Below are 19,011 nucleotides of genomic sequence, written 5' to 3' on the forward strand. Positions count from 1 at the left end.
GCAGGGTAGCTTAGCAATTGGTGTAACATTATTACCGTGCTGACTGTAAGATCAGAGTTCAATTCCTGCTGCTGTTGTCTGTACGGAATGTGTATGTTCTCCCCATGGTTTCCTCCGGGTGCTCCAGTTTCCTCCCAGATTCCAAAGATGTATGGAAGCGTGGTGACACTTGCAGACTGGCCCCAGAACAATCCTTACTGATTTGATTTGACACAAACGATGCATTTTTGATATACATGTGACAAATAAAAGCCAATCTTTAATTTTTAACCACAGTGCGGCCAAACATATCAAAAGGCTGCAAACAGATCAAGGAGGGGACGAATGAATAGTACATGAAAGGATATCACATCCTTTCTATCACATTGTAGAAAGAAGGATTAAATCCTCCATAAATTCACACATTTTCAAGTCATTATCAATCGTATAGATATCACCAACATCAAAGATGATCCCTTATTTATTTATTTAGCGATACAGTGCAGATTAGACCCTTCAAGCCATGTTGCCCAGAAACCCCCAACAATCCATAACCTATTCACAATAACCAATGAACCTCCCCAGTACACTTTTGGACTGTGGGATGAAACCAGAGCAGCTGCGGAACTCACTTATTCTCGTACAGACCACAAACTCCGGGTACCCGAGCTGTAATAGCATTGTGCTAACCATTACGCTACTGTGGCACACACAGATATAATAGGAAACTTACACAAATCATTTTATATAAATAATATCACAAGACACTTTATAAGAGAAATGAGTTTGAAACTTCCCCAGCACTACCTGCTGTCTGTAATCAGACCAAGTTAAACCGATCATTACTTAAGAGTCAGTCCCTCTTGCACAAGAGTTAAGTATGAACCAGTCAGCAGTCATTCACGGAATGTAAACAGCAGACTGGGACTGACCCCAAGGTCACCCTGCTGTTCCCAGCCTTTAGTCATTTATTTCACAACAGTGAACTCGTTATCAATATATCAGGAAAACAAAACAGGAATGAGATCGCAGGATGTCCCCATTATCAACCCCTGGAGACATAGGTGATGGAAAGTCAGACTGCATTAATGTGACAGGAGTAAATCACAAGGATACCTTGTGGAAACCGTGCTGAAGTTAACCTTATAAAGCCTTGTAGTTGCTGGTAGGGTGGATTGAGAGAATTAGGGGCTCAGGCCTTGGCCAATCAGCTCACAATTTCATACAAGGGGGCAAGGAAACCTTCCCTAAGAGTAAGGATGCCAGATGTGTACTACAGCTTCCACAGCGGAGACCAACAGGTTTACCAAGTCAGCATAGAATCAGAATGCAGCAAATGGAATTAAGAAGCAGGGCAGCTGCGATCTAAAAGAATAGTGGAAGAGGCTCACAGAGCTGAAAGGCTAACATTCCTTTCCTTTAAAGGAGAAGAATTTGTCAAACCTGAATTTGCTGTCATCCTCTAATGGGCTACTATCCTACTACTCTCAGTCCCACGTACACAGCTCTTTGCAATTACGAGCTGGAAGTTGCCAAATGAGAATATACTGATGTGGAGTCAGACACAAACATATTTAAGAGAATGAACATACAGTATCGCTCTGAAAGATGGAATAGGATCACTCATTGCACACATGCCCCTAACCCCACTGAGTAACTGGGAACAGACACAGAATGTTAAGCACGAAACTTCAGAGAAGGGATTGACTAGCAGATCCCTTTACATCCAACCACTCAGACAAAATCATGGTGATACAGCAGAGGTTCATGGAAATGCCAACTCCAGAGGACCCAGAATCTGACTGCAGACACTATCGCTGTTCACATCTGCCCCTTGCTGGCAATCCTTTTTGAACACTCCAAGAGGGCATTATGAATGTCTTTGGCACAGGAGATCTGTGACTTGATCATACTGAGGTACTGAGTGTATGACAGACTCTCTGTCTGCACTGTGTCAGGCTTGGTTGCAGTGGGAACCAGGTTGGGCGAGTGTTTAGCACTGTCAATGCTCTGGGATAGACATTCGAAAGCCAGCCTCTGCAAAGGAAGAGACACAGTCAGCGACAGAAGAATCAGAAGCAAGACCATAAGGCATAGGAGCAGAATTAAGCCATTTGGCTCATCAAATCTGCTCTGCCATTTGATCAAGGCTGATTTATTATCCTCCTCAACCCCATTCACCAACCCACCCCAGGGTGCTGCCTGACCTGCTGAGTTCCTCCAGCGTGTTGTGAGCGTTACAATAACCTTTGACACCCTTACTAATCAAGAACCTATCAGCCTCTGTTTTAAATATACCCAATGACCTGGCCTCCACAATCGACTGTGGCAAAAAAATTCCACAGATTCACCACCCTCTGGCTAAAGAAATTCTTCCTCATATCTGTTCAAAATGGACTTCCCTCTATTCTGTGCCCTTTGGTCGAGAACTCTCCCACTGCAGAGAAACAGCTTCTTCATGTTCATTCTAACTAGGCCTTTCAATATTCGACAGGTTGCAGTGAGATTCAGCCTCACTCTTAATTCCAGTGAGTACAGGCCCAGAGCCATAAAGTACTCCTCATATATTGGCTCTTTTATTCCCAAGGTCATTCTCATGAACCTCCCTGTGGTGGAGTGACACAAGGAGCACAGGTTTATCTATCACGGTTACCCTTGCTGTACTGTTCAGACTGAAACCACTGGACTGAGTATGAATCTTGCAGACACTTCTCCCTGGAACTGATCAGAAAATCAACAATCATGGAGCTTAGAAAACGAGAGGGCTATGCACTAGGGAAATTCTAGGTTACATGGTTGGCACAACATTGTGGGATGAAGGACCTGTAATGTGCTGTAGATTTCTATGTTTTATGTTCTAATTATCCTCAGCTGATCAGGGAGAAAACTCCATTTTGCATGTCCGCTAAAATTCCTAGGTGCAATGATTTGGGCTGTCTGAAACTAAAAGAGCCAGTACATGAAATGAGTAACAGCAGAGGGCAGCAAGGTGGAAAGCTACATCAATAGAAGTAGAGGGTTTCCAACTTCAGTCATACTCACCAGACACAGTTCCACCTGGTCACATAGAGCGTAGAATTCCTCTAAACTCTTATCAAAGCGCTGCAATGCAGTATCACTGCTCTTCCTGTAGGGTAAAGGATAACATCTGTTACGAACTGAAATCAGAATACACAGTTAGCAGGGTAGCGATAATTCCCTCTTTCTGCTTCTGTCCTTATTCTACTCAATGACAAAAGGAGTTGTAGGTGCAGCTTCAAAATCCTACACCTTAAGATCCAGAAAAAAAAAGGAATCTGAGTTTTTATTGCAACTATCTAGATGCAGAATTTTCTCACTCAATTCACAAAACATCGAAAGTAAAAGGTGTACTAGGGTATACAATCAGCCTCAGTAAAAATACATACACGGTTAGATGTTTTACATAGAGCATAAGCCAATAAACCAATAGATCTACTCCAAGGTCCAGCTAACCATCCCCTCCCATACTGTATAGCCCTCCATTTTCTATCATCCACAAGCCTATCTGTATCTGCCTTTACCACCAACCCTGGTAGCGCGCTCCATGCACCTACCACTCTCTGTCCACAAAAGCCTACCTTGAACATCCCCTCCCATACTTCCAATTACCTTAAAATAGTGCGTAAAATAATGGAGATCATTAGCTATTTCCACCCTGGAAAAAAATTCCTGGCTGTCCCCTCTTTATCATCGTACACATCTCTATGAGGTCACCTCTCATGCTCCTTTGTTCCAGAGAGGTAAGACTGAGCTTACATAACCTATCCTCATAAGACATGCTCTCTAATGCAGCCAGCATCCATGTAAATCTTCTCTTCCCCCACCTAAAGCTTCTACATCCTTCCTATAATGAGTAGACCATCTGATACCATTGGTTCTAACCTCTAAGGTTTAAGTCACACCATCAAATAAATATTACCAAATGGTTCAGCAGCATGAAATACATAATAAAATATTTTACAACAAGTTACTTCATGTTTGTTTCAGAAAATGGCAAAGGAATGAATTTACTGTGTCTACATTGCAAACATGCAAGAGGTAATAGCAATGGCTGAAGTTACACCAGTTTCTGCCATTGCTTTCATGCTTGCTTCTAGGTTCTTCAGCCCATACCTGATTGAAAATGGCGATTTCAGAGCAACCAGCAAACAGTTTTTGATTTTGAGGTTATTATTCCAGATTTTGGCGCAGGCGTGACCTGTACAAAAAGGACGGGTTGCACCTGAATCCTAGGGGGACCAATATCCTGGCAGGGAGATTAGCGGGGGCTACTGAGGTGACTTTAAACTAGAATGGTTGGGGGGTGGGAATCAAATTAAAGAGGCTAGGCGTGAGGAGGTTAGTTCACTACAGGGGGATGGGAACCAGTGCAGAGAGACAGAGGGGTGTAAAGTGAGAGTAGAAACAAAAAGTACTATGGAGAAAAGTAAAAGTGGCAGGCCGACAAATCCAGGGCAAGCATTAAAGAGGGCCACTTTTCAGCATAATTGTAAAAGGACTAAGAGAGTTGTAAAAGAGCACCTGAAGGCTTTGTGTGTCAATGCAAGGAGCATTCGTAATAAGGTGGATGAATTGAAAGTGCAGATTGTTATTAATAATTATGATATAGTTGGGATCACAGAGACATGGCTCCAGGGTGACCAGGGATGGGAGCTCAACGTTCAGGGATATTCAATATTCAGGAGGGATAGACATGAAGGAAGGGGAGGTGGGGTGGCGTTGCTGGTTAAAGAAGAGACTAACGCAATAGAAAGGAAGGACATAAGCCGGGAAGATGTGGAATCGATATGGGTAGAGCTGCGTAACACTAAGGGGCAGAAGACGCTGGTGGGAGTTGTGTACAGGCCATCTAACAGTAGTAGTGAGGTCGGAGATGGTATTAAACAGGAAATTAGAAATGTGTGCAATAAAGGAACAGCAGTTATAATGGGTGACTTCAATCTACATGTAGATTGGGTGAACCAAACTGGTAAAGGTGCTGAGGAAGAGGATTTCTTGGAATGTATGCGGGATGGTTTTTTGAACCAACATGTCAAGGAACCAACTAGAGAGCAGGCTATTCTGGACTGGGTTTTGAGCAATGAGGAAGAGTTAATTAGCGATCTTGTCGTGAGAGGCCCCTTGGGTAAGAGTGACCATAATATGGTGGAATTCTTCATTAAGATGGAGAGTGACATGGTTAATTCAGAAACAAAGGTTCTGAACTTAAAGAGGGGTAACTTTGAAGGTATGAGACGTGAATTAGCTAAGATAGACTGGCAAATGACACTTAAAGGAATGACGGTGGATATGCAATGGCAAGCATTTAAAGGTTGCATGGATGAACTACAACAATTGTTCATCCCAGTTTGGCAAAAGAATAAATCAAGGAAGGTAGTGCACCCGTGGCTGACAAGAGAAATTAGGGATAGTATCAATTCCAAAGAAGAAGCATACAAATTAGCCAGAGAAAGTGGATCACCTGAGGACTGGGAGAAATTCAGAGTTCGGCAGAGGAGGACAAAGGGCTTAATTAGGAAGGGGAAAAAAGATTATGAGAGAAAACTGGCAGGAAACATAAAAACGGACTGTAAAAGCTTTTATAGATATGTGAAAAGGAAAAGACTGGTAAAGACAAATGTAGGTCCCCTGTAGACAGAAACAGGTGAATTGGTTATGGGGAGCAAGGACATGGCAGACCAATTGAATAATTACTTTGGTTCTGTCTTCACTAAGGAGGACATAAATAATCTTCCAGAAATAGTAGGGGACAGAGGGTTCAGTGAGATGGAGGAACTGAGCGAAATACATGTTAGTAGGGAAGTGTGTTAGGTAAATTGAAGGGATTGAAGGCAGATAAATCCCCAGGGCCAGATGGTCTGCATCCCAGGGTGCTTAAGGAAGTAGCCCAAGAAATAGTGGATGCATTAGTGATAATTTTTCAAAACTCGTTAGATTCTGGACTAGTTCCTGAGGATTGGAGGGTGGCTAATGTAACTCCACTTTTTAAAAAAGGAGGGAGAGAGAAACTGGGGAATTATAGACCGGTTAGCCTAACGTCGGTGGTGGGGAAACTGCTGGAGTCAGTTATCAAGGATGTGATAACAGCACATTTGGAAAGCGGTGAAATGATCGGACAAAGTCAGCATGGATTTGTGAAAGGAAAATCATGTCTGACAAATCTCAGAATTTTTTGAGGATGTAACTAGTAGAGTGGATAGGGGAGAACCAGTGGATGTGGTATATTTGGATTTTCAGAAGGCTTTTGACAAGGTCCCACACAGGAGATTAGTGTGCAAACTTAAAGCACACGGTACTGGGGGTAAGGTATTGGTGTGGGTGGAGAGTTGGTTAGCAGACAGGAAGCAAAGAGTGGGAATAAACAGGACCTTTTCAGAATGGCAGGCGGTGACTAGTGGGGTACCGCAAGGCTCAGTGCTGGGACCTCAGTTCAATATATATTAATGACTTGGATGAGGGAATTAAATGCAGCATCTCCAAGTTTGCGGATGACACGAAGCTGGGTGGCAGTGTTAGCTGTGAGGAGGATGCTAAGAGGATGCAGGGCGACTTGGATAGGTTGGGTGAGTGGGCAAATTCATGGCAGATGCAATTTAATGTGGATAAATGTGAAGTTATCCACTTTGGTGGCAAAAATAGGAAAACAGATTATTATCTGAATGGTGGCCGATTAGGAAAAGGGGAGGTGCAACGAGACCTGGGTGTCATTATACACTAGTCATTGAAAGTGGGCATGCAGGTACAGCAGGTGGTGAAAAAGGCGAATGGTATGCTGGCATTTATAGCGAGAGGATTCGAGTACAGGAGCAGGGAAGTACTACTGCAGTTGTACAAGGCCTTGGTGAGACCACACCTGGAGTATTGTGTGCAGTTTTGGTCCCCTAATCTGAGGAAAGACATCCTTGCCATAGAGGGAGTACAAAGAAGGTTCACCAGATTGATTCCTGGGATGGCAGGACTTTCATATGAAGAAAGACTGGATGAACTGGGCTTGTACTCGTTGGAATTTAGAAGATTGAGGGGGGATCTGATTGAAACGTATAAGATCCTAAAGGGATTGGACAGGCTAGATGCAGGAAGATTGTTCCCGATGTTGGGGAAGTCCAGAACGAGGGGCCACAGTTTGAGGATAGAGGGGAAGCCTTTTAGGACCGAGATTAGGAAAAACTTCTTCACACAGAGAGTGGTGAATCTGTGGAATTCTCTGCCACAGGAAACAGTTGAGGCCAGTTCATTGGCTATATTTAAGAGGGAGTTAGATATGGCCCTTGTGGCTACGGGGGTCAGGGGGTATGGAGGGAAGGCTGGGGCGGGGTTCTGAGTTGGATGATCAGCCATGATCATAATAAATGGCGGTGCAGGCTCGAAGGGCCGAATGGCCTACTCCTGCACCTATTTTCTATCTACAATGTTTTTACACTGGATCTTGAGGTGTAGGTTTTTGAAGTAAAGTTACTTCGGTAACTCCAGCTCTCCTGATTCAAAAAAAAATTGAGGTAGAAAGGTGGAATACATACAAGCATTTCCTACTGAATTTGGCAACTCTACCACCTGAATTTTCAGTCTTTCTTCTTCCCCCAACAGTCCATATAAAAACATCTTCGGTGCTTTGATACCCACCTCAGAAAGCAGATTTCAGATATTATTTTTATCATTACCTTTTGCTGGGCAAAAAGATTAAAAGTTCTTGTTTTTCTCTCTCTGTCTCCACTTTCTCTTAGCTTGAGAAACTGCTTCCTTCCGTTAATTCACTATCCAGTCCATGCTATACTTTCCCTGGGGATGTATGATGGTTCAATGGACAGGGAGTTTTACTCTGTATCTAAGACAGGCTGTCCCTTGCCTGGAAATGTGTGATGGTTTTACACAAAGGGAGTTTTACTCTGTATCTAACAGAGGCAGTCCATCCCCTGGGAGTGTGTGATGGTTTTACATACAGGGAGCTTTACTCTGTATCTACCCAGGCTGTCCCTACTCTGGGAGTGTGCGATGGTTTTACACATACAGAGCTTTACGCTATCTCTATCACAGTCTATCTCTGCCTTAACAGGACAATCCAGAGGGACCTTTAAAATCATTGGGAGGTTTTGTCTTTTATTCATGTGTTGGGATGTTGGCATTACCCTAATGAGGCCAGCATTTACTGCTCACCTCAGAGGAATTAAAACTATTTACCTGAATTAATGGTATCTAAGTAATATGAACACTATGCTGACTAACCAACTACATCATGCTCATTTATCTTATCTCACCTGCAAAGTTGATGCCCCACTGTTAGGTTTCACATAAACCGAAACCAGTGTGTTGTTCCACTAAATGGGCACACGGCAGTTGCAAATGCCCTTATTCCATTCACAAATAGGAGCAGACATTGATCAAAAGTGCAATACTCACTGTCCATTATCAATAGTTGTGTTTTGGGACAAGTTTTGAGCTGCAATCCTCATTAGATTCTAAAAGGTAAACAGAAACATCAATAAAGCATCAGATACAAGATACTCTGCAAATGCCGGAGACCTAGAGGAACAAACACAAAATGCTATCAGGTTCAGGCAGCATCTATGCAAATAAATAAACAGTCAATGCACTAGGCCGATACTCTTCATCAGAACTGGAAAGGATTTGGGAAGATGCCAAAATAAAAATAAAGCATCAGACACAGCTTTAATAGAAAACAAGCAATTCCTGCCGGTGAATAAAGAATTTATTTTATTGATATGACTGTCTAAATTTAGAAATCACCTTTGAAATGGTGCTTTCCATTTCATATCAGGGATCAAATCACACACACACATTCATACATAAGAAAATACACACAGTGGTCACTTTATTAGGTACCATTCCTGGTCTTCTGCTGCTGAAGCTCATCCACTTCAAGGTTCAACATGTTGGCATTCAGAGATGCTCTTCTGCACACCACTATTGTAATGTGTGATTATTTGAGTTATTGTTGTCCTCCTGTCAAAACCAGTCTGGCCATTCTCCTCTGACTGCTCCCATTAATGAGGCATTTTTGCCCACAGAACTACTGCTCACTGGATTTTTTTTTGTTTTTTTTGCACCTTTCTCTGAAACTCTAGGGACTGTTGTGTGTGAAAATCCCAGGAGATCAGCAGTTTCTGAGATATTCAAATCACCCCATCCGGCATCAACAATCATTCCATGGTCAAAGTCACTTAGATCACATTTCTTCCTAATTCTGATTAACAACACCTGAACCTTTTGACCACATCTGCATGCTTTTATGCACTGAATTGCTGCCACATGATTGGCTGATTAAATATTTGCATCAACCAGCAGGTGTACAGTGTACCTAATAAAATGGTCACTGAGTATATTATATAGTCAGAAGTCTAGGAGACTTCCGATAGTGCTCATGGAGTGAAGTCGTGTTCTTGACTCGCTCCATTACCTCTGAGTTTTTTTCCTATGATCAGCTACATTTAAGCCAACCATTAAGGCACCGATTTTCATAACTCTTTGCAACAAATTCTGTTTTTCTTGATATTTGGATGTTTTTAAGATCTGCTATGTCTAAGAACGGGAAAGACGGCAAACCTCCGGTTAGACCGAAAGCTACTGATCCTCCTCCGACTGAACCAGCATTAACTTTGAAAGCTATATCGAATCTGATTCAAACGGAAATTTCAACTACTATAACGGATCTGATTCGTGTGGAAATTTCATCTAAACTGGAGAAAATTCTTGATGTAATCGATAAAATGCAAACATCTATCACGGAACATCAGACTGCTATATCTAATCTTCAAAAATCCACGCAACAAAATGAACTCAAGATGGGGAAAATTAAAGAGACAATTACTGGAATGAAGAAAAAACTTGACTTTCTGGCTTTCGGACTTAGAATGCAGAATGCGAAGACAGAATATTCAAATTATTGGTATTCGTGAAGTTGCTGAATCTGATGACACTGTGAAGTTCTTTTCTCAACTTTTAAAAGATGCGTTCCCTACCTTATTTCCTGACCAACCACCACTATTGGATCGGGCTCACAGAGTCCCATTATATTCGTCTAAGTCAGATAAACCTCGGCATGTTATTCTACGATTTCATTATTTTCAAGACAAGGAGAAATTGCTTCGATTCGCTCGACCTAAAGGTTACATTGATTATTCACAGCTTCGGTTCCGGCTGGTAGAGGATTTCAGTAAGCCGGTTTGGGATCAGCGTGTCCGTTACAGATCTGTGATGTCGGAACTTGATAAGATGGATCTAAAACCAGAGTTGCTTTATCCTGCACGTTTGAAAATTCGCTTGCCTGATGGGTCTTCCCGTTTTTTCGACTCTCCATCGGAAGCCCAGAGTTACCTTGATCAATTTTCGCCTTCAACATCTTAATCGCAATTATTAAACCATCTCTGTTTGTTCAGATGCAGTTAATCTGTTTTGGTTTGTTTTTTGCTTTATATGAGGGCAGAAAAGTTTTTTTTCGATTAATTAATATAGTTGCCAAATTTTTTTCTAACTGCATCACTCCTTTCTTTTTCCCTCAGGATTCTGGGTGGTTATTTTCTCTGCATCATTTTATGTATTTCCTTTGAGGCCTTAAATTTTGTAGTTTTTAAATGTACTTTTTGTAGTTGTCCTCGCTAGTCTATGTTAATTGTCTCATTTTCTTGTTTAACTACATGGTATGTTGTTGGTTAACGATTTTCTTTATATTTACCTGTTTTTTCTTTGTATTATATCGGGTTTGCTTTAATCGGTGTACTTTTTTTTATTTCTCTACTGTTTTATAACTTTAGCTGATCCTCATATATACACTTTTTTAGCAAGCGTCTATCGGAAGTCATGGGGGTAGTTCTAGTGCTTGCTTCTTTCTGGCTGGGGGTAGTTCTAGTGCTTGCTTCTATCTTAGATTTAGCTTTGGGGGTTTGGGGGGGCGGTGGGAGGGGCTTCACTTTTTAGTCTTTTCCTTTTGGGCTACTTATATTACTGAACTATTGGTCGCGTTCTCCTTCCCGTTATCTCTTGTTTGTTCTGTTCCCTTTCCGGGTGTGTGGGTCGAACCTATTGTCAATCCTCCTCTTTTTGCGGGTTGACTTTAGGCTTTATGGAGTCTACTATTAATTTTGTCTCTTGGAATACTAACGGTCTTAATCATCCAATAAAAAGGAAAAAAGTTTTTAAAGTATTCCGGAGACTTAAAGCACATATTCTATTTTTACAAGAGACCCATGTGCAGAGGGGGGACAGATTAAGTTTTTTCAAATTCTGGAAAAATGAACACTTCCATTCGAATTCCAACGCTAAGATTCGAGGGGTTTCTATTTTTATAGATCCTTCAATCACTTTTGTACAACATGATATTATTTCTGATCTGAATGGCAGATTTCTATTGGTTAGTCCCTTCTTGCTTTTTAACTGTTTTTAATGGAGGTCGTGATTGTTTTAAGTTGTTTAACTCTACTTGATACCTAGCTAGCCCATTGCTTTGCTTTGCTTTTTAGTTTAGTTGCACGGTGGGGTTTTTTTTGGGTTTCTTTTCCTTATTGACATGTTTGAAAATTAGTATACTATTACACTGGTTATACTAATTATACTGGTTATTTTATATCTAAATTGCACTGTTTGTACTAACTTTTTTTTGTGTATTAATATCTCTTGTAAAGTTATATTGCAACTGTGTTTCAGTGCCTATATGGTTTACCTTTTGTGTACTAATTCAATAAAAAGATTTAAAAAGAAGTCTATTAGAGTAACTGAGATATAAGCAGAGAAATGAGTGCTTCAACCCAATTTATCCTGTGATGCCTATTTATGCCAAACCCACTTAGACCACAGGACCATAAGATATAGAAGTAGACCATTCAACCCATCAAGTCTGCTCCGCCACTCAATTAGATTAGATTAGATTCAACTTTATTGTCATTGTGCCGAGTACAGATACAAAGCCAAAGAAGTGCAGTTAGCATTTAACCAGAAATGCAGAGAATAGTGTTATTTACAAAATAACTGCGAATAAAAAGTAAGTGCTACAGCACACAAATATAAAAGTACTGAGACAGTACAATACAGATGCAATACTGCTTAGCGCTGCGATGTGAGGTTCAGCGGGGTCACAGCCTCAGGGAAGAAGCTCTTCCTGTGCCTGCTGGTGCGAGAGTGGAGGCTCCTGTAGCGCCTACCGGATGGGAGGAGAGTAAAAAGTCCATGGTTAGGGTGAGATGCATCCTTGATAATGCTTTTTGGCCTGCCCAGGCAGCATTTATGGTAGATGTTCTCAATTGTGGGCAATTAGATGCCGATAATCCGCTGGCAGTTTTCACCACACGCTGGAATGCTTTGCGGTCCGATACAATTGCCATACCACACTAAGATGCAGTTGGTGAGCATGCTTTCAATGGTACAGCAGTAAAAGCCTGTCAATATCCTGGGACAGAGGTGAGCTTTCCTGATGCTCCGCAGCAAATAAAGGCGCTGTTGCGCCTTTTTGATCAGGATGGAGGAGTTCAGGGACCAGGTGAGATCCTTGGAAATGTGGACACCAAAGCTTGATACACGCTCCACTACAGCGCCGTTGATGTAGATGGGGATGTGAGTGTGGTTCCTAGCATGCCTGAAGTCCACAATGATCTCCTTGGTCTTCTGGGTGTTAAGGGCCAGGTTGTTGTCAGCACACCACGCGGCCAGGTGCTGGACTTCGTCCCTGTAGGCCGTCTCATCATCCCCTCTGATCAGGCCAACCACCGTGGTGTCATCTGCGAATGTGATTATGGAATTAGAACCATGTACAGGAACGCAGTCATAGGTGAAAAGGGAGTACAGTAGAGGGCTCGGTACACAGCCTTGAGGCACGCCAGTGTTCAGAGTGAGAGTGGAGGGGAGGTTGTCTAACTTAACTGATTGGGGTCTGTTAGTCAGAAAGTCCAAGATCCAATTGCAGAGGGATGAGCTGATACCAAGCTGGTGAAGTTTGGCAATCAGCTTGGAGGGGATCACAGTATTGAATGCCAAACTAAAGTCAATGAACAGAATTCTGACGTCTAAGAGTTGGGGCTGTCCAGGTGGGTCAGGGCAGAGTGAAGTGCCTCTTCAGGAGATGGTGTCCTCTGTTGACCTGTTGGTGCAATACGCAAATTGATGGGGGTCCATGATAGTAGGCAGATAGGATTTCAGATGTGATCGAACCAGTCTCTCAAAGCACTTTGCAATGATAGGGGTGAGTGCAACTGGGTGGAGGTCATTCAGGCCTGTGGCAGTGGAATGTTTCGGCACTGGCACGATGGTAGCGATCTTGAAGCTTGTGGGGTCAACTGCCTGGGCCAGGGACAGATTAAAAATGTCCGTGAAAACCCCGGCCAACTGTCCTGCACAGACTCTGAGCACATGGCCAGGAATTCCATACAGACCAGCTGCCTTCCGTACATTCACCCTGCTCAGGGTGGTGCAAACATCGGAGGTGTAAAGTGAGAGAGGCAGTTCACCAGGTGAGCTCCTTGTTCCCTCGGTCAAAGCGAGTGTAGACGTAAAGGGAGTAGAAGAGCTCATCAGGGAGGGAAGCAGAGCTGGAAGGGGGCACAGTCCTAGGTGGTTTGAAGTCTGTAATGACCTGTATGCCATGCCACAAGCGCCAGGGTCCAAGGAGTTGAAATGCTCCTCGATTCTCTGTTTGTATATGTGTTTAGCCTGAGAGATTCCCCTCCTCAGGTTGGCCCTGGCTGAGCTGTAAGCCTGCTGGTCTCCAGACCTGAAAGCTGAATCTCTGGCTTTGAGCAGGAGGCGAACTTCTCTGTTCATCCATGGTTTCTGATTGGGGAAAACTTTTATTTGTTTTTGTGATGTCACTCTATCTACACACTTGTTGATGTGCTCAAGGACAGGGTTGGTATATAAGTCAATGTTAATCTGAGAGTCTGTGGTGGCATGGGCAGCAAACGCACTCCAGTCTGTGTGCTGGAGTTGGTGCTGAAGAGCAGAGTCAGCACCCTCCAGCCAGATCTTAATAGTCTTCATTGTGGGTTTCACACGTTTAATGACCGGGCTATATTTGGGAAGCAGAAGCAATGAAAGATGGTCGGACTGATCCAATTCTTCCAGTCATCCCCACTCCCCTGCCATCTCCCCAGACCATTTGATGCCCTAGCTAATTAAGAATCTATCTCTGCCTTAAATGCACCCAATGACTTGGCCTTGCCTACATTAAGCCAATCCTGCACTACTCCTTTCCTATCCAAGGACTTGTCCAAATGCCTTTTTAACATTGTAATTGTATCTGCAAATTCCTGAGGTAAATATAAGCACCAATGAGGAAAAATACTTGACGTTCATTGAAATACAGGGTGGAATACGCCCTACTGGCACTTTGAGCCACGTCACCCAGCAACAGCACCCAGCGATTTAGCCCTGGCCTTATCACAGAACAATTTACAATCAGCAATTAATCTACTAACTACATTGGTCTTTGGGCTATGGGAGGAAGCTGAAGCATCAAGAGAAAACCCACACGATCTACGGAGAGGATGTGGGTTTTGCAGATGACATTGGAATTGGAGGAGATAGCAGAGATACTTAATGAATACTTTGCTTCCATATCACTATGGGAAAGATCTTGGTGATCGTAGGGATGATTTATAGCGGATTGCAAATCTTGAGCATATGGACATTAAGAAAGATGTGCCGGAGCTTTTGGAAAGCATCAGATTGGATAAGTCTCCGGGACCAGATGAGATGTACTCCAGGCTACTGTGGGAGGCGAGGAAGAAGATTGCTGAGCCTCTATCATCATCAACAGAGGATTGGAGAGTTGCAGGTGTTGTTCCCTTATTCAAGAAAGGGAGTAGAGATAACCCAGGAAATTATAGACCAATGAGTATTACTTCAATGGTTGGTAAGTTGATGGAGAAGATCCTGAGAGGCAGGATTTATGAACATTTGGAGAGGCATAATATGATTAGGAATAGTCAGCATGACTTTGTCAAAGACAGGTCGTGCCTTACGAGCCTGATTGAATTTTTTGAGGATGTGACTAAACACGTATATGAAGGTAGAGCAGCAGATGTAGTGTATATGGATTTCAGCAAGGCATTTGATAAGATACCCCATGCAAGGCTTATTGAGAAAGTAAGGAGGCATGGGATCCAAGGGGACATTGCTTTGTGGATCCAGAACTGGCTTGCCCACAGAAGGCAGAGTGGTTATAGACAGGTCATATTCTGCATGAAGGTCGGTGACCAGTGGCGTGCCTCAAGGATCTGTTCCAGGACCCCTTTTCTTCGTAATTTTTATAAATGATCTGGATGAGGAAGTAGAGGGATGGGTTAGTAAATTTGCTAATGACACAAAGGTTAGGGGTGTTGTGGATAGTGTGGAGGGCTGTCAGAGGTTACAGCGGGACATCAATAAGATGCAAAACTGGGCTGAGAAGTAGCAGATGGAGTTCAACCCCAAGTGTGAGGTGGTTCATTTTGGTAGGTCAAATATGATTGCAGAATATAGTGTTAATGGTAAGACACTTGGCAGTGTGGAGGATCAGAGGGATCTTGGGGTCTAAGTCCATAGGACACTCAAAGCTGCTACGCAGGTTGACTCTGTGGTAAGGAAGGCAAACGGAGCATTGGCTTTCATCAACTGTGGGACTGAGTTTAAGAGCCGAGAGGTAATGTTACAGCTATATAGGACCCTGCTCAGACCCCACTTGGAGTACTGTGCTCAGTTCTGGTCACCTCACTACAGGAAGGATATGGAAACTATAGAAAGAGTGCAGAGGAGGTTTGCAAGGATGTTGCCTGGATTGGGGAGCATGCTTTATGAGAATAGGTTGAGTGAACTCGGTTTTTCTCCTTGGAGTGACGGAGGATGAGAGGTGGATAGTCAGAGGCTTCTTCCCAGGGCTGAAATGGCTAGCATGAGATGGCACAGTTTTAAGGTGCTTAGAAGCAGATACAGATGAGATGTCAGGGGTAGGTTTTTTACGCAGAGAGTGGTGAGTGCATGGAATGGGTTGCCGGTGACGGTGGTGAAGGCAGACACGATAGGGTCTTTTAAGAGACTCCTGGACAGGTACATGGAGCTCAAAAAAAAAGAGGGCTATGGGTAACCCTCAGTAATTTCTAAAGTAAGTACATGTTCAGCACAGCTTTGTGGGCTGAAGGGCCTGTATTGTGCTGCAGGCTTTCTATGTTTATATGAGTTGAGCTTCTAACTCCAACGCCCTGGTAGTAGTGTCGCACTGACTGTTACGCTACTGCAGTGCTCTATCAAAAAACATAAAGAACAGTAGAATAAATAGGTGGGGGGAGAGGGTGATAGGTGAAGCCAGGTGGATGGGAAAGGCCAGGCTGGAGAAGGAATCTGATAGGAGAGTGGACCATGGGAGAAAGGGAAGGTGTCTTCATGCTTCCTTTCTAGTCCTGGTGAATGCTGCCTGACCTGCTGAGTTGTGAGTGCAGCAGTGATGGTATTTCCACATGCCTGTTTTCTTACTCCTGTTTAGTGGAGCATAAAACAGTACAGCACAATACAGGCCCTTTGGCCCACAATGTTGTACTATGTTGGTCGAGGCTGCAAGTTGCTTGGGTTTTGTAGATGGCTAATGACCAACTGGTACCAATCAGACACTTCTCCCTGGAACTAATCAGAAAATCGACAGACATGGAGCTTAGAAAAATAGAGGGCTATGCAGTAGGGAAATTCTAGGCAGTTTCTCGAGTAGTGGCACAACATTGTGGGCTGAAGAGCTTGCAATGTGCTGTCGATTTTCTATGTTCTAGTTACCTAGGATTTATTTCCTTTAGTGGAGGGGTCAAAACCAGGAGTCAAGGATTTAATGTCATAATAAGGGAGGACAAGGATTTTTTTTTCTTCTAGGAGGATGGAAGTCTGGAATTCATTCCCCTGAGGTGTGTTGTTGACAGAAACCTGTAGCATCACTTGATGTGTACTTTAACTATCCGTTTATCCATATAGTCCATGAATCCATAGGGTAACAGCGACACAAAGATACAAAACAGGAGCAAGAATAAATCATTCAGTGTTTTTTGGGCTGTTCAGTACGATCATAGCTGATTTTTACTTCAGTACCCTGTTCCTGCTTTCCACCCAAAATAATCCTCAAGAGTATTTTTACTAAGCTTTGTTAAGCTCAATTTTCCTTCAATAAACTTTGTTCAATTTGTTTTCGAAATGTTTTGTTTTAATATTTCTTACAACAGAGTCTAGAATTTCCACAATTACTGTCACATCTTTCCAATCGCATCCAGTTCCATGGGTCAAGCCAATCACAAACAAACCGAACTGACATTAAATGAATTAGGAAATTAATCAACCAATTAGAAAATGTGATACCAGAAATAAACGCCTGCGAATGTAAACGTGTCATTAAAAAATAAAATTCTGATCCCTGACCTAAACGGTACAGATCTTTTACCAACTCTACTCACCCTCCACCTCAGACAGACCTGTTCACCACAGAATAATAATGAACTTTGATCGCCAAGTACCGAGGTCCTGAGATCCCCCTGATCCCATAAATCGGCCCAAATGACGCCAGGCCAGTACCTGCAGCGAGTCCTTCAACTGTGGGATCAGCAGCTTGAACTTGGCCACAGGGTCGTCCTGCTGCTGAGCCTGTTGTTGTTGCTGCTGGGCGAGCGCCGGCTGACCTGTCTGAGCCTGAGCCTGAGCCTGAACTTGGGCTTGTGCTTGTGCTTGTGCCGCCGCCAGTTGCTGTGCCTGAACGAGCTGCTGCTGGGCCTGAGCCGCCACCAACTGCTGCTGTTGATTCATCGGCGCCGCCATCTTCGGAAGCTCCGACCGTCACCGTATCACCCGCCCATGAGTGGTCTGAAGCTAGCAACCATTGGCTGGTCTGGACGTCAATCAATCTGCCAGCCGACTTTCTCCGTTGATTGGCCCTCACGGGTCGTCATGGTGGTGGGACACGCAAGTCCGTGCAAACAGAGTGCACGGTCGTCATGAGTCAGCGGGAGCGCGCCCTGCAGAAGTGAACCACGTGAAGTGCGCATAGTTACAGAGCGGTAGCTTCCTGCGTTTCCCAAATGCCCATCATCTTGTGGGCCCGCGAATAGTGAGATTGACTGGTTTGATAGAATCCCTGCAAATTGAGCTTTAATGGTGGCCATATACTGGAAATTCACCCCGATTACAGCATTGACAGAATCACGAATACACGAGGAATTCTGCAGATGCTGGAATTTCAAGCAACACACATCAAAGTTGCTGGTGAACGCAGCAGGCCAGGCAGCATCTCTAGGAAGAGGTACAGTCGACGTTTCAGGCCAAGACCCTTCGTCAGGACGTCAGCAGTGATTGTGGCTGGGGGCGGGGTAGTGTGAACTGAGGAACAAAGGAATCGTGCTGGATAGAGTATTTTCATTGCAGCAATTGCTTCATTAGGCATGTAAAGTTTGACCTTTCTTATTCATAGTGTGGAATTGACAAATAATACCCAGCTCCTATGCCAGTCCCTAATTCTAATAACCAACCCGAAGCTGAGGAAATGCAGTTATTATCCATGCTCAAAATTTCTATCACACAGTGTGAATTTTCTTGCAACACACATCAAAGTTGCTGGTGAACGCAGCAGGCCAGGCAGCATCTCTAGGAAGAGGTACAGTCGACGTTTCAGGCCGAGACCCTTCGTCAGGACTAACTGAAGGAAGAGTGAGTAACAGATTTGAGAGGGGGAGGGGGAGATCCAAAATGATAGAAGACAGGAAGGGGAGGGATGGAGCCAAGAGCTGGACAGGTGATTGGCATTTTTGCAAGAGACAGGGTGAGAAGAGACTGACTCTCACAGCTATCTGGACTATTCCTCTTCTCACCCTGTCTCTTGCAAAAATGCCATCCCCTTCTCACAATTCCTCCGTCTCCGCCGCATCTGCTCTCAGGATGAGGCTTTTCATTCCAGGACGAGGGAGATGTCCTTTTTTAAAGAAAGGGGCTTCCCTTCCTCCACCATCAACTCTGCTCTCAAACGCATCTCCCCCATTTCACGCACATCTGCTCTCACTCCATCCTCCCGCCACC

General features: G+C 43.6%; 1 protein-coding gene across 1 annotated transcript; it reads right to left on the reverse strand.

Annotated features, from left to right (window-relative positions):
• Positions 1-239: 239 nt before the first annotated feature.
• Positions 240-18,092, reverse strand: med29 (mediator complex subunit 29). Its single transcript, XM_072270110.1, has 4 exons — positions 17,521-18,092; positions 8,395-8,453; positions 3,022-3,106; positions 240-2,016 (listed from the first exon to the last, which is right to left on the reverse strand). The coding sequence occupies exons 1-4, from the start codon at positions 17,758-17,760 to the stop codon at positions 1,801-1,803; spliced, it is 600 nt and encodes a 199-aa protein (XP_072126211.1). The 5' UTR covers positions 17,761-18,092; the 3' UTR covers positions 240-1,800.
• Positions 18,093-19,011: the final 919 nt, after the last annotated feature.

This window comes from Mobula birostris, chromosome 10 (genome assembly GCF_030028105.1).
Source record: "Mobula birostris isolate sMobBir1 chromosome 10, sMobBir1.hap1, whole genome shotgun sequence".
Taxonomy (NCBI): Eukaryota; Metazoa; Chordata; class Chondrichthyes; order Myliobatiformes; family Myliobatidae; genus Mobula; species Mobula birostris.